We start from the raw sequence: 27,163 nt of genomic DNA, 5'->3' as shown, positions 1-27,163 counted from the left end.
ATGCCATCACCCTGGGCTCTGACCATGACCATGAGTCAGTCAGCAACGGCTGGTACCCGGATCCCAACCGCCAGCACAGAAAACACACCCCTGCCCGTCTGCACCTGGCCTCCGGACTCCCACATTCCCTCTGCGCTTCTACCAACAGTCCAGGGAATGGCAAGCTACACCAAACATCAAAACAGTTATTTCTCTCACAATAAATTGCCAGCTGCTTGGCTCTCATGCCGTTTGGGGAATGCTGACACAGGGCTACCAGTGAGAACTGCAAACACGGGCCCTGCGTTGGCTCAGTGGCTGCCTGGCCACGCTGCCCTGCACCACCAGCGGCCACCAGCAGCCACCAGCGCTGCCTCGAGCGCCTGAGCCCTGGCCAGATGCATCACTGAGAGTCTCTCCCTGGCCTGGGACGATGGGGCAGGAAAGGGAGAAGCTGATCGGTCCACGCCCCGATCACAGTGCCCAGAGATGGACATGGGAGGGATGATGGTGGGTTCCAAACGTGGGCCCCTTCCCGGCCTCCCAAACATTGGTCTGCCAAGGAGTGATGCTGCTTGTCTTGGCTCTGCGCAGCCCGGCTCAGGAAGCCTCGGACGTGGAGAAGACGGCAGACAGACATGAGCCGTGAACCCTTTGCAGTGGGGCAAATCTCCGCCCACGCCCCCCCCGCCCCGTCCTCTCCCCACACATCCTCCCAGGAGCGGCCACGAGACGCAGCGAGCAGGGTCCACACTCACACACACGCCCAAGTCCAGCATTCCAGGAGGATTCACCTATTTATTGATATTAAGCCACTTCGCAGCAGTAACTGCTGTAACAAGAACAGGACTCGGTTTCTAAAGGCAATGAAATAACGATGACATCACAGACAAAGCGCTGGGGACATTCCACGCAGGGCAAACCGGCTTTCTTCTCCTGCCAGAGCGGGCAGGTGCTAGGTGCCATCCCGAGCACGCGCTCCTGGTCCCTTCGCCTTGGCCCTCGGCGCATCCTGGGCTGTGGCATGGGGCGGGCGACCTTGCCACACCCTCCCCACGGGGCCCAGCGGCCCAGGGCGCGTCCAGACCAACTCCGGGTGCTTCTGGCCCAGTGACAAAACCACTAGCACCAGAAAGTTGGTTCCTCCTCGTGACCAAGTAAACACGGCACTTTTTTCTTTTTTTTTAAGGAAAGAAAAGTCTTAAAAATATATGGCACTAGCGGGTAGAACTACGTGAGGGCCCCCACGACAGCCTCCCACGGCTGCCGGCCCCGTCAGATGTAGAGCTGATGAGAAGCCAAGGTGTCCATGAACGGACGCACCAGGTTGTCGGTGGAGAAGTAGAAGATGAGCCCGAACGTGATGGAGATGGGGAGGGCGGGCAGCGCCTTCTTGAACACGGCAAGCAGCAGGAGGGTCAGACACAAACCCTGCGGGACACGGAGGGGACGGGGTGGTGACCGCCGGTGCAGATGGCAGGCAGTGGCTGAGGTCCAACCCCCGGGCTCTCACGTCAGCAAGGGACGGGTCGGACAACAGCCCCAGAAACCAGACCTTCCCGGGGCCTCTCGAAGCTCTGTGCTGCGCAGAGGGGGAGCGCTCACCCTGTCTAACACCCTGCATGCTCACATGGAGCCTCCCGACTCCCAGACCACCGTCCCATCTGCCAACAGCAGTGACATGGGCGACCAGCGGTCGGCGGCCTCCCCTGAAGGGACGTGTGTTTGTAAAGAGCTGCACAAGCTCCATGGAAAGGCCGGGGAGGGTCTCAGCAGTCAGCACCTCGAGGAAACCAAAGATGCCATGTGACCCATCCCCTAGGAAGTGGCCACCCGTCCTGTCCCACCCTGGCCAACGGGGGCAGTGGTGCAGGGAGGGGACAGGGGACTACAGCAGCTACCCTGTCCCTGGGGAGGGCAGGGCTTCAGGTCAGTCTGGGGGTCCGCTACCCGATCCCTGACACGCCCCGGACACCCGGCTTTACGGGGCTGGGACGTGCGGCACACGCTGCTCGGAGCTTGCACTTCTCAGATGCAACCCTCCTGGGGCACTTCCCCATCGTGGGAGGCTGGCCACACCGAGTCACCACTGGGGTTCAAAGTGACAGGGCGCCCTCCCTGACTCACAGACATCATGAGACCGCACACAATGTCCGCCAAGCCTCCGCGCGGCCACATGTGTGGTCCATGATGCCGGAGTCCCTCAGCCACACCTGCCCGGCCCGGACCCTCCTGTAAGCCTGGTCTCCTCTCCAGGGGCTTCCTGGCAGCACTGCCCAGGCCCACCATCCCGCCCCTCCAAGGGACAGGAGCCTCTGAAAGTCTCCTTGGATCCAGGTTCTCCCCCCCCCAAAACCGGGGAGACAGGGCAGGGGTACACCCAGCCCACTCACAATGAGGATGGCCACGAAGCACGCCAGCGTGGTGTTCCAGTCCCCGCTGCCCGTGGCCGCCGCCTTGCCCACCAGCACGCTGTAGAAGATGAAGTCCCCCAGGCCGAGCTTCACGCCCCCTGTGCAGGAAAGACAGAGCAAGCCCCTCAGTGTCGGGAGCCCCAAGAGGAAGGCGCGGAGAAGACAGAGGCAGCCCGCTGCCTAGCTGCTCGGCCTGCTCCAAGGGATCCAGGGGACCCGGGACCAGAGTCCTGAGGCCCGTGGGGTCCAGATGGGGCAGGGTCGCTGCCAGCCCACCTCACCTGGCCTCTGGGGCAGGGACTGCAGCCAGGGGGGAAAAGGGGGCCGTTGGGCTGGGCCACCTGCCATCCGGGCTGAGGAAAGCCAGCATTTCTCACAACTGGGGTAAAACTGGTGCTTGACACTTAGTTAAAAGAGCAAATAAAGTGTACTTGCAGGGGTTGGTGGGAGGCTGTACAATTTAGGGCTAAGTTAGGAATATTTTTTAGGGAAGTTAATTTCACTCCTCTCCAGAGCACAAACACTGCGGTGAGCCCCTTGGGCGACCCTTCCTGGTAACAAGAGATAAGGGTGTTTGGTAATTAGCTTATCTCTTGCTGGTGGTAGCCCAGAACCTACAGTGTGCCCGACGCTTCTGTCTCCTTCAGGCGGGCCTGCCCCACGGAGTCCTCCTTTAGAGGCCACGGCTCGGGCAGCAGACGTTTACCTAACGTGGCTGCCCGCGCAGGCCTGCTGCCTGTCCGCCCTCTGCTGCCTCCCGTGGCTCACGCGGGCTCCTGGGTCAGGCCAGACCCCCGCAGGCTGGCTCCAGCCCCCAGAGAGGAAGTAGGCCCCCGGCTCGCCATCTCTCGCAACCTGCTTTCCTTCCCTCCTCTGCTGTCTGTCCGTCTGTCTCCCCCACGCCCCTCACGGTGGCCTGTCCGTGTCCCTCTTGCTCACACCCACCCCTGCTTTTCCACCCCCGCTGGGAGGCTCTGCCCTTCCTTCTACGTCACGTCTCAGATGAGCTCCGCGCTCCCGTCCTGTGCCTGTGCGAGGCCCAGAAGCCCCAGGTCCCCCGGCAGCCAGCGTGCAGCGGGTAGGCAGGCACATGACCCGGTGGATGCCCGCAGCCTCCAGCTGCTCCCGGCTGGGCCCCCTGTCCTCCTCTGCTGGCGTCCTCCCTTCCTCCTCACCGTGCAGACCCCGGTTGGGCCCGTCACTATTCCAACCTGACCCGCTCCCAGGCCCCCCTGCAGGCGCAGGTTTTGAGGTGTATGGGATGTTCTCAGACGCTGGCCTGGGACAGCCCACGCCGTCCTTCCCTGTGGCTGCCGCGTGCCCCCTGCGGGTCCCGAGAGGCTTCCAGCTGCCGGCGCTGCTTGCCCCACGTGCCCCCGGCTCAGCCCGCACTCCAGCCGCCCCTCCCGCAGCATCTCCTCCCCGCCCAGCCTGCTCCTCTCCTCCCGCGCTGGCACCAGGGGCCTGGCCTCCCAGCAGCCTCAGCACTCCTCCGGCCAGGGTCTACCTGAAACGTTAGCTCACAAACCACTAAGCGTCCCCCACTGCCTCCGGGGCAGAGTCTCAGCTGCACCCCGAGTGTGAGTGCGGCCAAACCCCGGAGGGCTGGCCCTCTGCAGCTGCTCCTGCACTCCCCGAGGCTCCCTCCTCCTCCCGCAAGCCGGTGCCAGTGCTGCTGGGACATGAAGAATGTTTCTGGCCTTTGTCCCTGGGAGGGAGGCTACATCCGGGAATCTCCCAAGTAACGGGAGCATCTGTTACTCAGGAGACCCAAAATCCTAAACCCTTGAGTGAGAGGACCTGGAGGGGCTGCGCCACCAGAAAGACCGACCTTGTGAGAAGGGGGCCAGGACTAGGCCCAGCTGGCCTCTGCGGGGACAGGACAGGCCCCACGCGAGGACTCAGTCACATCTGTGTAACGCAACCCAGTAAGACTCTGACCCCCGAAGCCTGATGAACGTATCCACGTGCTGGGGGGTGGGTGGGGTGTGTGTGTGTGTGTGTAATCCACCCTCATGCCTCCTGAAGAGAGCTCTCCACAGGGAGAGTTCAGGACCCTCCCACACCTGCCCTCCACATCCCTTCACAAGGCTGGTCCTTAGTTGTCTCCCTTACGATACAACTGTAAGTACGGGGCTTTCCTGCCCCCCTCCCCCGAGTCATCCTAGGGGACTACTGCAACTGGAGGGGTAGTGGGGCAGAACTGGGTCGTGACCCCCAGGGAGAGACAGGGAAAGGCGTCTGTGGAAGACAGCCTTGACGACAGGTCCTAGGGCACATGGCCAAGGGGAATGAAAACAGTCTTTCCACCAGGACACAGACACAGCCCACCTGGTTTGGGCCGAGTGGCACATGGGACCCTGCGTTCCACAGTCCATGGCAGCCCGAGCGTGGGGCAGCGCTATTGGTGGCTGTCCTGCCCAGCCTGCCTGAGCCCCGAACCCATACCTTGTGCTCCCACAGCTACACTGGGCTCTCCTACAGGCCATAAAAGTGCATACTAGGATGAATTCTCCACAGCCTACAACCCTGCCCCCACTGGGTCATGTCCTTCCTCCCACAAAACTCAAAACCCTCCGGCAGCCACCCCGCCCCCCGGCATGGTGCACAGGCCGGAACCCCCACTTCGATCTGGGAGGCCCTCTGGGTGCCCATGAGCCTCCCAGTCCCATGTCTGCACCTCTGATCTGGGGTCCTTCCTGGCCTTCCTCTAACTCACCCTGGACTGTGGGCCCCTGGCCTCTGTACCCCCATTCCCACCCGTGTCCCCTGCTCTCGGAGCTCAACCTCTAGAGCTCAGCTCAGAAGTCCCCCCCTCAGGTGACTTCCCCAGGGCCTGAAACCAGGTCAAGGAGCTGGGTCACTGCGCTCTGGCTCCCTTCGTCTCCCGCATGGTCCTCCTGGGCCCAGCGGGGGCGATCAGAGCCCACGGCGGGTACACCCGAGCCAGGCCTGGATTCCCGCTCGCACCCAGCACGGTACAGACACCACCCACGCCTGCTCCCGTTCAGAAAATACGCGGCTCAGCGGGAAGAGGGCCCGTCGCAGCGCAGTGTAGCCAACAAGACGCCACCTCCGGCAGGCTGCTGCTGGAACTTCGGTGCCCGCCGCTGACGTGAGCGGGGTGCTTCTCCCCCACACCCTTCCCCGGCTTCAGGGAGCCCCAGCTCCACCCTGTCCCCACCCCTGCGCCCACGCAGACCCTCTGGGCCTGGCACCTTACTTTCCTCCTCTTCCTCCAGCTCATCCCCTGGGTAACCAGGTAGGGGGGGCTCAAAGACTTCTGGGTATGAGGGCTCCCCAAAACTGTCATAGGAGTCTTCTTCTGGGTGTCCGTGAAGAGAACCGAGAACCGTCACGGTGTGAGGTAGGGGCAGGGGGGAGGGAGAGAGACAAAACTCTAGTCAGAGGGCTCTCTGAGCTCAGGGCTCCCCCAGTCCTCACCCCCCAGTCAGCACCCCCCGGGACAGACAGAAAAGCTCTCTGCCACATGTCACGAGGAAAGGGGGGAGAGCTTGACATCCCCCCCTTGCTCAGTCCCCAGCACGTGCCCGTCCAGGAGGGTTGCTTCCCCTTCCGCCCCTCCCGGCTCTGCACCCCCCAGAGACGGCAGGCCTGGAGGACCTGGTGCAGAGGCAGCCCCCAACACTCACCCATCTCAGGGTCGTAGGGCAGCTGAAGGGCTCCCTGGGAGGAGGGGTCCAGCTTGGCCATGCCCACCGTCCACACCATGGCGGCTACAGAAGGAGAAAAGGTTGTGTCAGGCGCTGCTGAGTGTGGCTGCCCCGGGGCCTGGAAGGCAGCACCCCCAGAAGCCCGCACGGGACTGTCACCTCCGGTGGGGACGCGTCTACGCCCCTTGTGAGGGGCCCCTGGGGGAGGGGTCCAGACTCAACAGGTATGGGCATACAGTGCCCTTCCTGGGCTTTTTTTATACCCACGTTGCTGGGAGATGGACTCCAGAACTGCTTGTCTTCGGTCCTGAAACTACCCGTCCCCCGCCCACCGCTCCCCCATTCTAGCTCCCGAGTCCTCTCGAGCCCCATGCAGGTGGCAGCGCCGGCCCTCCGTGACGCTTCGCTCGCTCAGGTGGTGGCCTCCAGGCTCATCCACGCAGCCCGTGGCCGGACACGTCCCTTCTCAGGACCGAACGACGCTCCGCGGTGCGTTCCCAGAGGGTCGTTCACACGCCCGGAGGTCAACAGACATGGCGTGACCGCAGCCCTCGGCGACCACGTGCGATGCAGCTACGGGCACGGGTGTGTGGACAGCCGTGGAGACCCCGTGTCCGGCTCCCCTGGCTTCCGTCCAGGGTGGGATCGCCGGGTCGGGAGCACTGACTGGGCTCTCTCTGGCCCGGAAACTCTTGCCTCAACTCGCATCGCACACGTGTCTCCACGTCTCCATCTGGCGGCCCTGTGAGCGCGCCTGGTCTAGAACATTCCCCACATGGCCATGGCAGCCATGGTGGCCCCACCCTGTCCCTCTCACTGCGTGGCATCTCCATCCCTGATGTTGCTCAGACCCCAAGACGCACAGACGTCCTTGACTCTTTCTCCTGGTCTGTACCCCAATCATCACAAATCCTGCCAATCTGGCCTCCAAAGTATCTCCAGAACCCATCGGTGTCCTCGGCCTCGACTACTGCCCCGGGGCCACAGCTGTACCCCCAACTCCTGGGCTGCTAGTCACCCCCAAAACTGGCTTCTCTCCCACTCTTGTCACCATGCCGTTTCCTCTCCCCTCAGCAACTTGAGTGATCCTGCTAAAATATTCATGTCAGCTTGATCCAAAGCCTTCCAGGGCACAAAGCTCACTCTGGAGTGAAAGCCGAGTCCTCGCCATGGCATACAGGACCCAGTGCCCCCTCACCTGCCTCTCCTCCCTTCTGCCCCCCACTGGCTTTAGCTCCCCAGTGCTCCTAGACCTGCCCCTCCGGACCTGCCCCTCCTCCCTTCTGCTCCACCCAGCTGGCCTCAGCTCCCCAGGGCCCCCTGACCTGCACCCCCTTGCCTGTCCCTCCTCCTTTCTGTCTCCCCCAGCAGCTTTGGCTCCGCAGGGCCCCCTGACCTGCATCCCCTCGCCGCCCCCTCCTTTCTGCCCCCCCGAGTGGCTTCCGCTCCCCAGCGTCCCTGGACCTGCACCCCCTCACCTGCTCCCTCTCCCCTTCTGCCCTCCAGTGGCTTCCCAGTGCCTCTGGACCTGTGCCTCTGGACAGGGCCCCTCCTCCCTTCTGCCCCCCCATGGCTTCAGCTCCCCGAGGACTGGGCGGTATCCACCTCAGGGCCTTCTGCTGGAACTCTGCCCCCTGGGCTTCCTAACACAAGTCTCGGGTCAAATGTCACCTTATGACAGAGGTGTCCTTGACCACCAAACACAAAACAGCCCCCCCCAAAGTCTCGGTCTCCTGCCACTTCATATTTGACCAAGCACATCTCCCCTCCAAGAACGTGTGCTCCCCCACAGCACAGAGATGGTGAACACAGGTAAGAGCCCGTCTCAGCCCACCACACGTGGTCTCCGCTCTTCCTCAAAGTGGCTTCAAACGGGCTTTTAGGCTGTGGGCCCCCGCCAACGGCTCCCACTCCAAGCTCCATCCTGCCTCTGCAGACGATCCCCAGCACTCGGCAGCAGGTCTGCACCCTGCAGATGGCGAGCCCTAGGCATTCAGGCTCACTCCTCAAACACGCCCACCGACAGATGGGAGGGCAACGGGACCACAGGGCTGTGAGCCCCGTGATGCGCGAGGCCACGTGGGTCTTCTCTCCTGCAGCACCTTGGAAGCCCAGCACAGCGCTTGCTGCAGAGTGTGGGTCTGACGCTCGTCTGTCAAACGCACCCATCAGTCCAGCCCCCGCAGCCGGCAGCAGCAGCCCTGGGTGCCTTCCTTTCAGAGACTTCCACCAGCCATGGAGCCGTCGAGGAAGCCCCACAAAGAGCAGGTCCACCTGCGCCCCCAGACCCCTGCCCTCGAGAGCCCCTCTCCGAAGCACCCTCTCAGGAGGGTGGAGGGCCGAGCGGGTGGCCTGGGCAGTGCCCACCACGCGCCACTGGACGCTGGACAGGCCACAGCTGGGGGGCGGACCATGTCCCCTGCAGCCCCGGGCGGCCCTAATCTCTCGGCATCTTGTGTGTGAAACCAAGATCCAGCCAGTCTTTGTCCCTGGCAGGCGGGCCACCCCAGGATCACCAAGGCCACCCCCTCCTCTTAGACCAGTGAACTCTGAAAGCCGTGGCAGGTTTCGACCTGGGGAGGAAACGTAGGGGTCACTCACAGGAGTATATGAGGGCAGGGAATATGGGCTCATTCCTCTCCTGAGCAGTCTCCACCAGCATCCTCAGCGGCCCTTTGGGGCACAGCACAGCCACGAGATCTGGGAGAGCAAAGATATCAGGGTATGTGGCCCGTGACATTTGTTCCCAAGCAGCCCCCAGAGAGGGGAGCTGGCCCGCGAACACTGGGGCAAATGCAGCCCAGAGCCCCACGGCGAGGCTCCCAGTGTGCCCTGCGTGCCTGCCCCCCAACCCACTGGCTCCCAGCCCTGACCTGGAGAACCCACACTGGCTGAAGCCCAGAACGGAGTCTAAATGGGTGGACTGGAAACAAGGAACCGCCATGTGGCTCAGGGACCCCAGCGGTGGGCTTGTTGTCCGGAACCTCCCACCCCCTACTCTCAAAATGGAAGCGATAGGGAAAGAGAATCACAGGAACCCTCGTTACTGAGCAGTTAATAAGCAGTTCTGGGCGCTCATGATTCACGGCCCCGGGCCTGACCCTACGGCTGCTCTGAACAGATCTCCCAGTGTGTCCAGCGCTCACCAGTGTGAGCACTCCACAGACATGCAAACAATAGTGAGCACGCCCATGGCCCAGGGGCCCCACAGCCCCCGTGTCTCACGAAGGCGAGCCTCTCAGAGGGGAGACCATCCAGCGTTCATTGGGGAGGGAGGCCCCTTTCAGCCCCGGCCACCTGTGGGCACCAGTGAGGAGGACTCGACCCCCGGACACGGCCCCCGCCGCCCACCACCAGGCCCAAAGCCCACCTGCGTCCACCTACCGTACACAGAGATGGCGCCCAGAATGACCCAGGCGGACCATTCCGGGAGGTACTTGATGAACACCAAGGCCATGAGCGCACTGATCATGATGAGGTAGGCCTGCTGCAGCACGAGCGGGCCTTTCCAGTGGATGCACACCATGCCCACCGCCCCGAAGTTCCAGACGGTCAGGAACAGGGTGGGGTAGTCCATGGCCACGTTATAGGTTTTGAGCACTTCCCTGTGCGACCAGAGTCAAGCATGGGCAGGAAAGTCCGTGGAGAGGTGAGACCCCTCAACTAGACACAGTTCAACCTTCCCTGCTCCTCAACCACGCAGCCCCTAGCTGGGTCCTTCCGACCTCTGGCTTCATCACTAACACCCCCTTCCCCGGTTCTGTGGGTCCTACAACGAACCACGTCAAGTATTTTCTGGAACAAACTGGTGACTGTGCCAATGTCTCATCCTTGGGTTGGTTCATGTCAACGGGCACTGGCACAACCTGGAAGACCCCCTGCCCAAGAGAAAGGTCCTCCTGTCTCTCCATCCCTCCTGGGTCAGGCCGCCATTCCAGATCGAAGGCAACAGAGCAGATCACTTTTCCCACAAGTGAGCAAGCACCCAGGCCTGGCCCAAAGACAAGGATGTGAATCTTAAGGGGTCTATACCCCTCTTGGGTTCACAGAGATCGCCCTGCATGTGGACTGTGCTCCTTTAAATCAGGAACGAGAAAGGGAGGCGTGGCCTGCCCCGGGGGCCCAGGGGAGGAAGGACCGGATGGGAGCAGTGGTGAGGGCAGAGTCTGGAGCCTGGTGGGAGGGCGACTTACCCGAGGTAGATGTAGGTGAAGAGGAACAGCAGCATCAGGGAGGACATGATCAACCAGCCGTGGATGAACTAGACAACAGAAATGGGCAGGATGGACACAGGCCCCAGCTTCCCGGGACTGGTGCCCAAGCTTCACGAATCTCCGTTGGGCTCCTCCATGACCATGCTGGAAGGTACGGAGTGGCCGTGTGACTGATAAAGAGGGCAGAGAAACCCAGAGTCCTCCCCAGGTCCGCGGGCAAGTTCCCTCACTGAGGGTGGGTGCGCTGGAGACCAGCGCCCCCAGAGTGAGGGTCGCAGCTCATAAATGTATATACACGTAGTCAGAAAGTCACAGGTATGAGAAAGGGAACATCAGGGCAAAGTGACGGGAGACTCGCTGGGCTGCTATCTTAAAGTGGTCACGGCTGTCTTTGAGGGAGCTTTCTCTGGTCACCCCAGGACCAGCCCTGCCACCTGAGGGTCTACTCACAGGTCCTTAGAGAGACACGTGCCTCCTGTCCTGGCCAACGAAGCAGGTCAAAGATGACCATAGGCGGGTCCTAAGCCAGTCCCCTAGCCAGCTGTCAGGGGCACGGTGGGGTCACTGCCACCAGTCTCCCCCATCAGTCACCTGCTTGGGCCACTGGGGACCTCAGTGGGAACCTGGTCTACCTGGAAGGCAGGCAGTGGCCTGGCTGCCTCTGGGATGGGCTGACCCTCCTTGCTCCAGCCGCCTCTGCCCCCCAGGACCACCACCACTGCTCTCCTGAGTGTCACAGAACCCGCAAGGACACCCTGCCAATCTGCCTCCCTCCAGTCCCGGGACGGGTCGCCTGACAGCCGCTGACCACAGCAGTGCTGGCTTCCCGCAGCCCCTGAGCCCCTGACTGGCTTGTTTTCACAGGCCCTGTGGCCTCTGCTCCGACCACACAACCCCAGGATGCTTCCCAGCCCCACTTAAAACTGCCTTATTTCCACACGTCACCGTTCACCTGTCAGCCCTGGCGTCCCGGCACTTGCAGCAGCCCTCCTGTTGTCCGCCCCTGCTGTCACCCCGGCTGGGACACGCTTCTGCCCTCGGGCTGAGCCTTGCCTGGGCCCCCCGCCTGCGCCCAGAGGGTGGCAGCCAGCATAAGGACCGCTTCCAACCAGCCACCCCCAGCGTGTCATTCTTTCAGGCCTCAGGGGTTCAGACCCTAAAACCTACATCCGAAAGCTCATGGCCTGCCTGGGGAGGGACAACGCCCCTGCTTGGGCTAGTGGGGGAGGTCCCCTGGGCTCCCAGCATCCTCACTGCAGCTAGGGGTCTACCAGTCCACCAGGCCTCGGAGACCTCAGCACGGCACCTGCATATCCAGCCGAGAGGGAAACAGAGAAGTCGAGTAAACCTGCAGGGAAGTGTGGCGCACAGGGACCCTAAAACAGAACATCTCGTTTCTTCTGAAGAAGCAGCTAAATAAAATGAACTCCCGAATGTGACGGGGCATGGCGAACGCTACAGTCGGGGACCGGGGCAGGCGGGGTTCTGCACAAGCTCCAAGGACGGGGCAGCGGGCAACCCACAAGGGGGTAGGGGCCGGGGTGGGGGCACGTCTAACAGCAGCGTCAGCTCCCTCTCGGGCAAGAGCCTTGGCAAGCATGCAGCGGCAGGGGGCCGGGAGGACAGGACGGGGCAGCGGGCAGCAGGCAGAGCGGACAGGACGGGGCAGCGGGCAGCAGACAGGACAGGGCAGCGGGGAGCAGGCAGGGCAGACAGGATGGGGGAACAGGCAGGATGGACAGGATGGGGCAGTGGGCAGGACAGGTCAGCGGGCAGGGTGGACAGGACGGGGCAGCGGGCAGGGCTGGCCCTCACCTTGTAGCAGCGGTACTTGTAGAGCACGACCAGAAAGATGGTCATGGCCACGATGACACTGATCATGATGAGGGTGTTGAGGACGGAGTTGAGCAGGCGCTGGCCCACAGAGGGCGTGTCCTCGGTGAATGGTGTGTAGATGCTGAGGGAGATGGCGGGCTGCAGACTCTGCTCCCTGCCTGCTCCATAGGGCCTGCCCGTGAGCCACCCAGCCTTAGCCTGATGCCCGAGCTCTGAGCAGAAAAGGAAGGGGCCCCCCCACAGGCCACCCCCTCCCGGAGGTGCTCGCCTGCCCTCCCTGAGGCCTCCCTCCCGCACTTCCCCCTCCCCCAAGCACACCCCCCCCCCCCCGCGCCCCGCAAGGCCTCCCCCTCCCTGAGGTGCTCTCCTGCTCTCCCCTCTTCTCCAGGCCAGGGCACCCAGCAAACCCCCACTCCCATACCCGACCCAGGGCAGGCCAGCAGCAGGGCACCTGCAGCCAACAGAGGCAAGAGGCTGTGCCCTGGATCCCTGCCCTGTCCACCCTGTCTGCCCTGGACTGCGGAAACTTCCTGCCCGCTGAGCACTCACCTTCCCCCAACACTGTCTGCTGGGCCCCCTCCCACCCGCTCTGGGGCCGGCCCAGCACAAGCCTGACCCTTTCTTTGGATAAACCAAACCAAAGGGAAAGGAAACTAACTAAAAACACTAGAAACCAAGTTCGGAGAAGGTAGTCAGAGGCGGGCGACTGCCCCAGAGCAACGGGCCGGGGAGCAGAGGGGGCTTCCCACTTGTCCATGCTGCTGCCTTCCATACAGGGATCCAAACCTCGCTCCCTGGGCTGGAAGCCAACGAAGAAATCTCCTGGCCCCATGTGGGTTTCCGGCCACAGGAGTGGCAGCGCAGAGAGGAAACCAGCTGTTCGGTCACATGGGGTGGCACCCTGTGCCCGGGACCCCACACCCAGAGCCTGCTCTCTGCCACGTGGCGGCAGCCACGGTTCTAACTCGCCCTGTTCTCCTGGGGTCAGACCCATTATATAAACAAGGAAACTGAGGCAGAGAGCGGTTAGGGAAGGGCCCGCGCAGGTCACACCGCTGGGAGGCGGTGGACGGAGCAGAGCATGGAGTCAGGCAGCTCTCAGCCCAGCTCTGCACAGGCCCCTGGCGTGGAGCTGCGGGTGCCGAGACCCTCCCCCCGACCCTGCCCTGCTCCCCAGCTTACAGCTGGCCGTTCTTCTCCGTGTAGAAGCGCACGGACTTGATGGTGGCCACCACCACAACCATGCAAAGCGTCACGGGCACAAACAGCATGATCACGTGCTTTGCCCCATATTTGAGGGTCAGCTCCTCCTCCAGGCCCGACGGCTGCCCGGGGACCCCACTGCACATGTAGCGGTCTGCATCCTCGTCGAGGTCCTCCTCGCTATCCTGGCTTCTCTGCGGAAAACCGCTCGGTGAGGGCCATGGCACGCCCCCGTGGTGGGCTCTGCGGTGCCGGGCACGGGTATTTTGGAACTGGAAGAGTGCAGTTTGAGTGTTGCTTTCCAGACGGAAGAACCAGCCTAGGGGGCTGCGGTCTAGATGCCGCAGGGCTGGGACGGCAGGGCACTGGAAACATTTACGAGATCCACCAGAGACGCTTCAGAGCTGGCACACACCACCGCAAATGCGGGAAAGGGCCACAGCAGCCACAGGAGAGGGCAGCTTGCAGGCCCAGGACGTGTGGATCAGGAGCCTGGAGCGCATCTAGGGATCTCCCCCCTCCCTCCATTCAGGGACTCAGAGGCCACTCAGTTCTGTTCAAGGAGCCACGTGGATTCGGGAGGAGACTGGCCAGGTGACAGTGGAGGAAGACAGATTACACTCACTACAAGAGTCAGCACCCATGAGGACCCTCTGACTGTAAGACACAGGGAATTTGCAGAGGAAGAAATTGCTTGGAACTCCCCTGACATGCGCAAAATTGGGCATGGAGAACTGGAAGCCGTGAACCAGACTCTGATGGGCTAACTGGCACCAAACTCCTGGTGGGGTGGGTCCGTGTTCTGGGAGGGTGGGAGGGCAGGACCCCAGCACCTGCTGCCCCAAACCCATCTGCAAGAATTTCTGTTTGGGAATCGCGCCAATGTAGGGCCACTTGCTGCCTTGTTAATTACATTAACCGCCAGAGCCAGAGCCAAGCAAAACACACATTCAAAAGGACCGTGGCTTCAATACTGGTTCTTTGCAGAGAGAATTCCAAGTGAGACTCTCAGCTAAGGAAAGGAAAAGTGCAAAGGAGGTGTTAGGAGTGGCTGGTGATGGCGTTGAGCTGAAGAAACTGGAGACCAGCTCACTGGGAATTCAGAGGATGGGAGAAAAGAGCTCTAATTTCAGCAACGGGGACTAAGGCTGGCTGGCAGGAAAAGTTCCCCATGAAAGGTTTTAAATACTCTAATGGGCAAAATGGAGCTGGGGTTTCGGGCAACTCCAGATGCTATTTTGTCTTGCTGGGGTGGGAGGTAGTAAGGCTAGGTGACTCCCCCCCCAGGGCACCCCGACTTATGATGCTTTAACTTTGTTTCCTGCAGAGATAAGATCAGAAAGTCTGTGTGCACCCCAAATTCACACAATGGACCCTAACCTCCAATGTGATGGAATGTGAAGGTGGGGGGGGTCTTTGCGAGGGGATCGAGTCGTGAGGGTGGAGTGCCCTTACAAATGGGCCCCAGACACCTGCGCCCCGATGTTTATAGCAGCAATGTCCACAACAGTCAAACTACGGAAAGAGCCCAGATGCCCACCGACAGATGGATAAAGAAGAGGTGGTATAAATCTACAATGGACTATTGGGGCGCCTGGGTGGCTCAGTGGGTTAAAGCCTCTGCCTTCGGCTCAGGTCGTGATCCCAGGGTCCTGGGATCGAGCCCCGCATCGGGCTCTCTGCTCTTCAGGGAGCCTGCTTCCTCCTCTCTCTCTGCCTGCCTCTCTGCCTAGTTGTAATTTCTCTCTGTCAAATAAATAAAATATTTAAAAAAAAAAAAATCTACAATGGACTATTACTCAGCCATGAAAAAGAACGAAATCTTGCCCTTTGCAATAACGCGGATGGAACTAGAGGGTAGGATGCTAAGCGAAATAAGTCAACCAGAGAAAGACAACTATCATGTGATCTCACTCACATGTGGAATTTAAGAAACAAAACAGAGGAAGATAGGGGAAGGAGAGAAAAATAAAACAAGACAAAACCAGAGAGGGAAGCAAACCACAAGAGATTCTTCTTAATCACAGGAAACAAACTCGGGGTTGCTGGAGGGGAGGGCGTGGGGGGATGGGGTGGCTGGGGGACGGGCATTAAGGAGGTCACGTGACACAATGCGCACTGGGTGTTTTATAAGACAGATGAGTCATGGACCTCTACCTCTGAAACTAAAGAAATAAAATAAAATTAATGGGCCCCAAAGAGCTCCCTGGCTGGCCCACCACATGAGGACCCGGAGAGAAGACTAGAAGAACCAGATGCTGGATCTGTGGGCCCCTTGCGCTCACACTTCCCAGCCTCCAGAACAGTGAAAAGGAGACTTCCGTGGTCTCTAAGTGCAGTCAACCCAACCGTCACACATGACCGAGGTAGGTGCTCGTCCCATGGCTCCTGGGTCTGGCCGCCAACCCTCCATGGTGCTTCCCCGCCACCCCAGGCCTGGGCTCCCCTCCCAGCATCCCGCTGCATGCCACTTGTGCCAGAAAGGCGAGCCCGTGGGGGCTGGGGACAGAACCATTTCGTCCACAGCAGACTGCGGACGTGCCATCCAATCCAGAGCGCTCAGTGACCGGGACCCACCCGCCACCCTGGGGGACCTACCCTGGGGGACCGATTCTCACCTCTACTTTCCCCTCCCTCCCACATCAGGGCATGCCTGGATTCTATCCATGAGGGCCAGGAGCCCGGGGCCTCTGACCGCTGGCAGGAACTTACCCACTGGGCAGCACTCTCTCTGTCCTCCAGGCCCTGCCGGGCCTCTTGGCAGCAGCGCGGCGGGGGGCTCTCAGCCGACATCAGGGACGTCCTCTCGTCACACACTTCTTCCTCACTGTCAGAGGCCATGAACGTGAGCATGGCCCTGCCTCGGGAAGCGCCTAGAGAAAGGAGCACAGGGTACCTCTGTCCATCTTCCTGCAAGGCAAAGGCAGCAGAGGACTAAGGGGGTGACCAGAGGCAGCCTGAAGGCCTGGCCACAGGTCCTGCCTGACACCACCCAGAATGCGTGGGTCAAGTGGCTGCTGGCAAACAAGACTTCCCAGGAGTTGCCTCTACAGCAGCCACCAGAAGGGACAGCCGAGGAGACCCAGGCCACCGGAGAGAGGCCCGACTAGAAAAGTCGTGGCTGCTCCGAACTGTCAGCGCGCTCATTCATTCAATCAACAAACATCTGTCCAGCGCCTGTGGTGGGACAAAAACCAAACTGGCCTCTGGGGATAGGAAGATAAGCAAGAAATACATTTGTCCTTAAAAAAAAAGAAAGAAAGAAAGAAAGAAAGAGAGAGCAAGAGACACACCTCTGGTGGCTTAGTCGGTGAAATGTCCGCCTTGGGTTCAGGTCATGATCCCAGGGTCCTGGGATAGAGCTGGGCTCCCTGCTCAGTGAACAGCCTGCTTCTCCCTCTCCCCCTGCTCACGCTCACTCATTCTCTCTCACAAATCAATAAATAAAATCTTCCAAAAACAAAACAGAGCAGCAACCATCCCATGTGACCAATTATGTGATCTAAGTGTTCACCAAGAGGTACAGAAGCACGAAGGAGGGTCACTCTCAGAGATCAAGAATGTTTTCTAGAGAAGATACCACTCCTGACAGAGACAGAATTTTCTAGGTGGGAGGAAAGGGCAGAGGGCACAAAGAACAGACAGTGCAGGTGGGGCCTGGCGCTGCCGGGCGGGCGGGGGGCTGTGGAGATGGGAGGGCCTCCCGAACTGTGTTAGGATATTTGGCAACCCTGGAGACAGAAAGGAAGGAGACGTTCTTGTCCCTGAAGACAACCGTGGTGGGGGGACAGGCTCTGCCTCAGGGGCAACAGCTGGACGCCAGTGAGGGGGGCATTGGGAGGACACCCATCTGCTCTGGATGTGGGGGTGAAACGGGTCAGAATCCAGGATGACAGCCAGACACAAAGCCATGGGCAGGGGACAAGCATCTCAGGGGAAAGACAGAGTCTGGTCCGGGAACCTGCTGAGTGAGAAGGGGTGAGATGAGTTACAAAGGGTCAAGGAGTCTGGGGTACAGGGGAGCAGCGAGACCAGGAGAGGTGGGGTCAGTGTGTGTCTGGTAGGAAAGTACAGCCGAGAGACCCACCAGGAAGGCCAGGCTGGAGGGTCTGAACCACAGGGAGGCTTGCCCCCAGCTCCGCTGTGCTGACCCAAGCGCAGTGTCCTTCCAGCAGCAGCTCAAGGAAGCCAGGGCGGCAGAAGGGCCTGGAAGGGCTTCTGACAACGCCTGGCAGACCTCGCTGTCCCTGCCAGCTTCCCGGGCAGGCCTGCTCTCCTCCCAACACCTCCCAGAGGCCCTCGGGGCTGAGCTACGGGGCACCGGGAGAGAGGACCAGGCCTGGCCTCTGCTGAATGCCCTGCTTCCATGTCAGCTCCCCGCCGGAGCATGTGACTGTCAAAGGAAGCAGGCAGGTTCCTTCTCTTGCCAGCCAGCTCTGCTCACCCTGACAGGGCCTGCAGCCCAGGCTGTGGCCAGGATTACTCCTGAATGGATCTCCCTCACCTGCACCCCCAACTGCAGGCCAAAGGCAGAGCCTGCATCTGCTTCCCTCACGGATTAGGACCTGTGACAAAAGGCTCCCGGTCAGTCTCACGGGGGGGCCTCAACATGAACCAGCTCCAGGGCGCCCGGGGGGCTCAAGTCGGTTAAGCATCTGCCTTTGGCTCGGGTCATGATCCCGGGGTCCTGGGATCGAGCCCCATATCAGGCTCCTTGCTTGGCACAGAGTCTACTGCTTCGTCTCCTTCTGCCCTTCCCCCCACCCATGTTTCCTCTCTCCTTCTCTCTCAAATAAATAAACAAAATCTTTATAAAAAAAAAAAAAAAATGAACCAGCTCCCCTGATGCAGGGCAGACAGACCAGAGCAGGAGTCGAAAGAGAAATACCAGATGACGTCACTCACAGGCAGAATTCAAGAAACAAAACCACCCAGCACACAAAGAAACAGGTCCCTAAACAGAGACCCACAGGGTGGTTTCCGGAGCGGGGAGAGGGGCCCACAGGTGGAGGGAAGAAGAGACACTTCTTGTGATGCGTGCTGGGAAGCCCGCACACCGGAGACTAATACCACAGAGCCCGTTAATCACACTCTAGTAATCAAACAGAAAGACAAGAGCAGGAGGACCGGCAGAGGAAGAGCGAAGACAAGTGCCAGAACAGGGATGAGGCCCAGCCTCCTGCAGTTAAGGTCAAGAGGAGGAGGAGTCCGCCGGACGTTGGGTCCGGTTGTTGGGGGGGGTCCCAGGTCTCAAGGATTCGGAGGGATGAAGGCCAGGAACAGCTTCCCAGGTGGAGACCGGGGGCGGCAGGGCATCCTGGCAGAAAGACGTGTGGGATGGGCGACCTCCCAGACCTGCTGCTGAGTGTGGGGGACCTAGCAGGTAGCAGGAAGTCTGGAGGCCCTAGAAGGCCGGAACCACCCTCCACCAAAGGGAGGAGCAAAAGGGCTGAGTCCCGCAGGGAGGGGCTGGCCAAGGCTTCCGGACAGAAGAGGGGTGTGAACAGAACGAGGGGAGGGGGCTCCTCTCAGCTCAATGCCACGGGAGGGCAGCCGGACCCGGGACCTGGCACAGTGAACCTGAGGGAGCCCAGTCTGAGGGGATCTGAAACTGGGGGGGCCTCTCTCAGTACCTTGTTTTCTAGCATGCCACTTCTGCTGGGGTAGGAATAGTGTCGTTAGGACCCCTCTTCTCTCCCTCTCAGGCCCCTGGGGTGCCTGCAATTGATCTCCACAGTGACTGGAGGAACAGATCCAGGTCCCCAGATGGAAAGCCTCACGGCTGCAGCCCCCCCCCCCCCCGGGCTCCCAATGACAAGCAAGAGGGGAATGGACAAAGGGAGCACAGATGCTTCTTGAAAGAAGGGGAGCCACGGGGGAGAGTGGGGACACCGAGGAGGGGACCAGTCCTTCCAATTTCCATTTCTTCAGCCACTTGCTAGCAGCTAACAAGACAGTCCCCAGAGGCCACTTCTGCCTCCCAATGTTTCCCTGGTGTCCCCAAAGGACGCCTGGCAAGGTGAGCTTGAAGAAAGACTGTCAGAGCTAATTCAGGCATGGCCTCCTTGCCAGAAAACAAAGGCTCCCTGGGCAGATTCCTCCCAAGCCTGCCCTGATGCAGGGCCCAAGACTCCCAGGACGCTGGATGGCAGGCCCCGAGGGGGCTGTGGCTGCCAGCCACCAAGGCTGTCAGAATACGGGCTCGATCCGACCCCAAACCCCTGGGCTTGCTGACTGCGCGGGGACAGGTGAGGAGCCTTCAGAGCCCTGAACACCTGACAGGGGACTGAGTACTCAGAAAAGGCCGGGTCCCTTAACATGCAGGTTCTCAAGGGTCCTGGCCACCTGGGGCGGGGCTTGTTGGGCCACCACCCCTGAGCCCCGAGCATGCACCGCATACAGTGACAGGGGAGCTGGGTGCTCTGTTCCTGCCCATTTTACAGACGGGGAGACAGGTCTGCAGTGTGACAGGTTCAAAGTCACCCTGGTACCCAAGCAGTCAGGGTCTGCAGTCCTGACACTATGCTAGACCACTTAGTGAGCGCGGATCCCCAACTCCATTTTGACCAAAGGTCCAGGGCTCTGCACCCTGAGACGGCCCCCAGCTAAGAGTCTCTCCTGGGGCTGCCCGGCTCTGGAACCCAAGGCCAGCCAGCCCCCAGGCCCCCAGCTCAGGACTCTAGGACTCCTGTTACAATCCAGCCCCCTGTCCCCGGCGCTGCTCAGCACTACTTGCTCACTGGATCTGGGAGTGAAAGAAGAACGCGCCTTCTCCTGAAACCCTCTCAGCTCAGAGAGCCCCGAGGCTCTCTCTTCCCACCAGGAAAGCTGCAGGGGGAGAAGGCAGTTCCCAGATGCAGAGGGTCCCCAAGTAATGCCCACCACTGCCGAGGACATGGAAAAACTAGGTCTCCATGGTCCAGCACCACCAACCTTTCTGAAGGCCGTAAACAGGGGAAGCTTTCAAAACATTCGGACCTTTTGATCCTGAACTGCTACTTCTCGGAATCTGCCCTAAGAAAATAATAAAAGACTTTCATAAACACGTTTGCTGCGGTTGTTTGCGATGGGGTAGGTCCAAAAAGTGAAAATTACTGAAATCCCTGACTCTGGCCTAGGACACGTCCGGTGTTCAACGTAACGGATCTAAACGTTCACATTCACAACCATCTGAACATTCTTCGGAAACGTCAGTATATGAAGGGCTGACAAGACAAATCAAAAAACACCAAATGCAGTTAACCTCTGGATGCTGAGACTGTGGGTCATTTTTTCACATTTTCCTGCATTTCTCAAACCTTGTATTATAAACATGGATTGTGCCTGTAGTCTTTTTTTTTTAAAGCCATTCTTTTTCTTTCTTTTTTTTTTTTTTTATGTAGGCTCCAGCATGGAGACCGGGGCTTGAACTCACAACCCTGAGATCAAGACCAGAGCTGAGATTGAGAGTCAGACGCCTATCGACTGAGCCACTCAGGCACCCCAAGCCATTAATTTTGTAAAGGGAAATACGGAATATCAACACAGAGACAGAGTTCCTTCCCATCCTGCCACTCCTGCGTGCCCTCATGGGATTGGTGGGGGGAGGGGGAACAGGTGGACCCACGGCCCCTCTTTTTACCTGGCTCCTGGAGAACAGAGCAGCTGGGAAGTACTCCTCTTGCTTCCAGGTTGGAACCGAAGCCTGACGGCACTCCGAAATCTCTCCGAAATCTCGGGAGGGGAAAACCACCCCCCAAATGGATGCGGATCAACAATCTTACTCGATATTTGTCCACATCAGGGCGCCAGTGACGTCAGGATCGCCCGTGGGAGGAGGACTGGGGCGGGCGGGGGCGGGGCGCAGAGGCTCTCACTGCCACCCCCCACCCACCCCAGGTCCTACCAACCACATAGCAACCAGCCCTCCTCCGGCTGGGAGGGGGCCGAGGAAGCCTCCAACGGCCAATGGGAGGAGGGGCAGCCCTTCCCAGGGATTGCGGGCTGCCTGGCTTGCGTTATAGGGCGCAAAACCCACACAGCCAGAGAAGCCACCGCTTCCTCCCATTAATCAGCTGAATGAGATCGAAAAGCTGAATTAGCCAAACCCGGCGAGTCCAACCCAGAGAGTTCCCCCAGAATGCCTGTGTCAGCGGCTCCTGCGGTTATTAAGGAAACCCCGTGACCCATTTTCCTGACCTTCTCATTCCAGAGACAGACTGTGAAACGCCATAGTAACCAAGAGCTCCTCCTTGGAAAAAGATGTAAATCGCTCCTCCAGAAGCAAAGTGGGAGTTACCGCATTTACCTCGAACAGGAGGGGCGACAGAGGAAGGTCAGGGTCCTGCAGCAGGCCGAACTGAACCGGGAGCCCTCACTTTCAAAAGGGGTGGCTCAGGTTTGCACAGACCCCTCTCTAGGGTCACCCATATCCCACAGGATCCCGGGAGGTTCTCACTGCCTCCCTCATACCAGGGAGCCGTTTGCAAGGGACAAACTTCCCTTAGGAATTCCCGTGCCTCCCTGTCTCCGCGTCCCCCCTGGCCCAAAGCAGCCGACCTTGTATTTGGTCCTGGTTGGCATTCATCCCTCTCTCTGTCCACCTCAGCCCAAACCGGGATGCACCATCATTCACCAGATGGTTCTCCCCAACCCAGGGAGGGAGCCTTGGCCAGAGTGCCTACCTGCAGAGGGCTGCTCCATCCTCCCAGACCAGAGGCCCCAGGGGGACCTGACGGAGCCTCCCAAACCTGGACCCAGGCTCTCCATCTACCACCGTCTGCCATCTTATACTCAAAAGTGCCCAGAGCCCAGGTCGACCTCCCTCGTGTCCTGAAGTAACCTGGAGAGGGGGCAGTTTGGGAAAAGTGGCAGAGGCCATGGTCCTAACACGCCACCTTCGAGGCGGGCCCAGGATTAAAGGGTTCTTTTTAAGCGACAAGCAGCAACCCAATCACCTAGCTGTGGAACGTGAACACGCTCCCTGGCTGCGTGGCCTAGGGCAATCGATTTACTCATCTGGAAAGGAGCAGAATGGACACACCTTGCAAGTCCTGTGAAAACGAGGGATAATGTGTAAAGTGTCTGGCACAGAGCAGGTGTTGGGAAATAGTTACCGTGAAGACGGAACATAGGCAGCGATACAGCGGGACGGGAGCGAAGCTGTTGATGCCCCCTTGGAAAGTAGCACGTGCACTAAACCACTAGACACAAGAGTTCAGCGGCCAAGGTCACCCCTCACCCAGGCCCCAGGGACACAGCTTCCACCTAGCCCCAGCCCTCTGGCAACATGAGCGCTTTGTCAAAGGCCAGGGCACATCCACAGGACAGATGCCAAAGCTGGCACGGACCTTAAAGGCCATCTGGTCAGTGCCCTAGTTTGTAGTTAAGGAAACTGGAGCCCAGAGGGGCCAAAACCTTGGCTGCAGTTCAGGTCGGCCAACTGCCCGTGAGCAGCTATCCCCCGCTCACCCAGAGTAACGCCTGAGACTCGCACACTCTGAGTGGCCCAGGGCCATGGTCACACACAGGCGCAGCACAGCACCCCAGGGGGGCTCTCTGGGGGCACTCTCATCCTTATGAGGCATGTCTTTGATATATAGCTTCTCCAAAACACAGACAAGAGGTCGCGGAATTACAAACGCCTCCTGATGAGGGCTTCACTCCTCTCTCTCCTGCCCCCAGCCCCTCACTCCTGCTTGGGGGCTGCTCTGCCTTCCACATGGTGTGGAGGGGGCTGGAGTCTGCATGCTGCTTCTCTGGGTGGGTTCAGGGTGGTAAAGTGCCCTACTACGCACTAGTCAGATCAATAATGACACGCTCACGTTCTCTATACACAAGAATACTCATGAAGGGCACATTCTGAAGATGGAACGTTCACAGAAAAAAATAGGATACAAAACTTCATGTCCAGCTTCCTGCTCCAACACTTTCATAAAGAATTCTATGTATGGGGCGCCTGGGTGGCTCAGTGGGTTAAGCCGCTGCCTTCGGCTCAGGTCATGATCTCAGGGTCCTGGGATCGAGTCCCACATCGGGCTCTCTGCTTCCCTCTCTCTCTGCCTGCCTCTCTGCTTACTTGTGATCTCTCTCTCTCTCGCTGTCAAATAAATAAATACATAAAATCTTTAAAAACAAAACAAAACAAAAAAAAAGAGTTCTATGTATGTGCGTGAACTATTGTAAGGAAGCGTGTGCTGACGGGGGTTATCTCTGAGCTGAGAGCAAAGGGAGGACCTTTTAAAAAACAGTTCCTAAATATGCATTATCTTTATCTCTATAAAGCCACAGATTTTCTGGTTAAGGTACAGAAGAAAGGTGAGCACCCTTTCCATTTTTCTTCCTGTGCTCCAGAAGACCATACCGCAGCAACCCATTCTCCCAGGCAACGACGAAGCTGGACAAGGTTGATCTCCTCCCTGACATCTGGTCTTTCCCCAGACTTTACCACGGCAGCCTCGCAGCCTCCTGGCCTGGAGGTCAACACTGGTTACACAAGGCTTGAGGCGCACGTCCGATCAAGCTCCCCTCCCAGGCCACGGCAGGGGGAAGCCTCCGCCAGCCTCAGAGCTCTGACATCCCCTCTGCCGGTCCTCCCCGCAGCCACGGGAGTCGGGGAACAGGTGGAAATACTTGCAGAAACACTGGTTGTCTTGCCATTCCCCAACTAAACAGTGTCCCAAACTCAAAGCAAGAGCTGTAAACCAGCCAAAGATATCTTCAGTAGAAACACGCATGTGATCTACCCACACACTGCTTTGGTATCTTTGGAAAAAATTATTTGGGGGCACCTGGGTGGCTCAGTGGGTTGAGTGTCTGACTTCAGCTCAGGTCATGATCTCAGGGTCCCGGGATCCTTGAGTCCCATGTCAGGCTCCCCCCTCAGCGGAAAGCCTGTTTCTCCCTCTTCCTGTGCCCCTCCCCCCACTCGAGCTCTCATGCTCTCTAATAAATAAAATCTTTTTAAAATTATTATTTTTATTGCTTTGTCAGGTAGCTACTAACAGAGAGCACACAGAAATGTCCAGGGCAGTAGGGCAGGGGCACAGGTAGGGAGCAAATGTGGGAGGCTTTCCTCTGCAAAAACTCAAAAGATTAAGACCCAGCCAGCTGGGTTCAAATCCTAGTGCTCTAGTCACCAAAGGCACCTAATAGGACAAGTGGCTTAACCCCCTGAGCCTCAGTTTCCCACTACTGTAGTGGGTAAAAATAATAGCTACTTTCGTGTGGCTGCAGCTGTAGAGAGACACTGTATATGACGCTCTTCAAGTTCACCGTCAGTAATGCTTGTGGCACCCAGCTGGCTCAGTGGCATGAGCGTGTGACTCTTCATCCCAGGTTGTGAGTGCAAGCCCCACGTCGGGTATAGTGATTACTCAAATAAATAAAACCTTAAAAAATAAAAATGAAAAATAACTCAGAGGCCAAGGGAGGGGAGGCCTCCCGTTCGGCAAACCCGTGTGTGCGGTGGGACTGGGAGCAGCCATCGAGGTGCTGAGGGGCAGGTGACAGGCCTGGCAACACACACCAGACCTCCAGGCACGCGAGTGGCAGCCTCCAGCCAGGTGCTTTCTCATGCTGCTCCTTCTCCGATAGACAGGAACAGGGCATTCATTTCATCCATCCCCCCGCCCCCTGCATGCACCAAGACCCTAGACTTGGCGCACAGCCACCTGGACACCAAACCATGCAGAATGTTCCCTGAAACCCTGAAATGACTTCTAGCCCACTCTGCAGCAAATGTTCCTCCAAGCCCCCCACTTCCAACCCTAGACCTAAAGGTTCCTTCCTTCCACCCCAGGAAGGAATCTGGACCGCCAGCCTGCCTGTCTGCCCGCTGGGCGGCTGAGGCTGCAGCTCCGAGTTGGCCCCAGGACCCCTGCCCCTTCACCAGCTGGGTCCAGAAAACACAGCTGCTGACACACCTGCCTGCTCCCACACAGCCACCTTCAGGCAGAGGCCCCTTGAGGCTCCCACACCTGAAGCAGCTTATCCAGAGCCTTTAATTACGCTGAAAGCACTGGAGGCTCAGGTGTCTACAGAATGGACATCAAGGGCACCACACCAGAAGCCAGGGTCGGTCCTGATCAAGTTACTGTCCCTCCCGCCCCAAAGCCCAGCTGACCATTAGGGTGGCTCTGCAACTGCTCTGGAGGGGATCCTCTCAGGTTCTCCATCTGTAAATGGGGACGCCGCTAGTCCACGAACCCACAGCTCATTCCTCAAAAAGGAAATACTCATTAATTCAGCAGACAGAAGCATTTCATCCAACTCCCCAAGGGCTGAGGTCTGGTGCCAGGGCTGGGAAGCAAACTCCCCCTTCCTTTGCGGGTTCTGAGCCTGGCTCTGCTCTATCCCACCTGGGTGGCCTTGGACAGCTGCGTTACCTCTGTGGGCTGAGTTTCTTCATGGATAAAATGTGGGGTGGGGACTGGTCTCTGTTTCAGTTTTCTTCAGCTTCAAAAGCTTGATTCTGGGAGTCTCCCCACCGCTGTAAAACGCCCAAGCACCGTTGCTAGCGATTTCGCCGGCTCCAGGCCCGATCTGCGGTCGGTTCCCCACCCTGGCAGTCAGACCCTCGCCTACCCCCTGCTTCGAAGACCCATCCGCCCGGGAGCCAAGGCGGCCCCAGCGCGGGGAGGACGCCGTGCCCGCGCCTCCCAGACCCACGTGCACTGCTTCTTTAAATGCCCGGCCCTCCCGCGGGCCGCACCGCGCCTACCACCAGCGGGCTCGGGCCGCGGGAGGCGGACACAGCCCCGCGCAGGCCCAGGCCTGGGGGCCGCTCCCCCACTCCTCCCATCCCCGAGGTCCCGGTCAGCCCGCCGCCGCCACCACCGCTTCCCCGAACGCTCCCCTTTCCGCCCCTGCGCCCGCCGCAGAGGCCGGACAGGCGAGCGCAGGGACCACAGCCCCGCGCCGGGGAAGGGGCCGCGACCCGCCGCGGTGAGGGGCTTGCGGGGGGCCAGCACCCCGCCCGCGGGTCGCTGCAGGAGACCAAACCCCGCCCGCACGCCCCAGACCCGCCGGCTCACCTGCTCCGCCGCGGCGCTGCGGCGGTGTTTACGCCGCTGGCGGAGCGCCCGTCCCTCCCGGACCCCCGCGCCGGCGCAGACCCCGCCCCGGCCCCGCCCAGGTTCCGCCCCCGTCCCAGCCGGGTCCCGCCCACGGCGCCAGCCCCGCCCCCCCGGAGCAGGGCCCGCAGGGCCTGTAAGTGGCGCGCGCTGGGGCCTGACCTGCTCTTTTCGCGCGGTGGGGATGCGGGGCACACCTGACACCCGTCGGTGCACTGACCTTAGAAGAAGCGGAGGCCGGGCCTGTGATCGCACAGGGGCCTGGCAGCTCCGTTGTGCCGAACGCATTTGCTTGGAGGACCCTTCTTTCCTTGTAGTGTTGGGTCCCCGGTCTCCCCCTTCCTCCCTCCCACCCCCGCAAGGCTTTGCTCCCATTAAGTTAGCACTAGTGGCCTGCTGTAAGCTAACATCACGAGAATATTCCTGCTCTATTTTCTGGAATCTTAGAGCCACCAGGAGTTCTAGATAAAATTGTACAGGGATGAAATTACTACCGATGACCGGTGAGTAGGTCAAAGCAGTTATGACTCCATGGACTCCTGGGGATCCATGGGGCAAGCTGAGATTGTGAGCAATTTGACATTTGTGAATGACTTGCTCTTCTAAAAACTAAGGTAAAATTCGAATAACATAAAATTAACCTTTTTTTTTAAAAAAAAGATTTTATTTATTTATTTGACAGACAGAGATCACAAGTAGGCAGAGAGGCAGGCAGAGAGAGGAAGGGAAGCAGGCTCCCTGCTGAGCAGAGAGCCCATGTGGAACTCCATCCCAGGACCCTGGAGTCATGA

General features: G+C 59.6%; 1 protein-coding gene across 11 annotated transcripts; it reads right to left on the bottom strand.

The window, feature by feature from the left end:
• Positions 1–757: 757 nt before the first annotated feature.
• PSEN2 (presenilin 2) lies at positions 758–26,419 on the bottom strand. 11 transcript variants are annotated; one of them, XM_045982691.1, is made up of 13 exons: positions 26,334–26,397; positions 25,424–25,519; positions 20,254–20,334; positions 16,033–16,193; positions 13,300–13,592; positions 12,097–12,289; positions 10,261–10,328; positions 9,452–9,672; positions 8,669–8,767; positions 6,047–6,130; positions 5,617–5,715; positions 2,373–2,491; positions 758–1,410 (listed from the first exon to the last, which is right to left on the bottom strand). In XM_045982691.1, exons 2-13 carry the CDS (start codon positions 25,473–25,475, stop codon positions 1,255–1,257), a joined length of 1,626 nt encoding a protein of 541 aa, XP_045838647.1. In that variant the 5' UTR covers positions 25,476–25,519; positions 26,334–26,397; the 3' UTR covers positions 758–1,254. The 11 variants fall into 11 exon arrangements, with proteins under 11 accessions (XP_045838647.1, XP_045838646.1, XP_045838648.1 ...); XM_045982690.1 differs by having other exon boundaries at positions 5,617–5,718; positions 26,334–26,396; XM_045982692.1 differs by having other exon boundaries at positions 5,617–5,718; positions 12,097–12,238; positions 26,334–26,395.
• Positions 26,420–27,163: the final 744 nt, after the last annotated feature.

This window comes from Meles meles, chromosome 17 (genome assembly GCF_922984935.1).
Source record: "Meles meles chromosome 17, mMelMel3.1 paternal haplotype, whole genome shotgun sequence".
Classification (NCBI taxonomy): domain Eukaryota; kingdom Metazoa; phylum Chordata; class Mammalia; order Carnivora; family Mustelidae; genus Meles; species Meles meles.
This window is presented reverse-complemented; position numbering and strand designations above follow the sequence as displayed.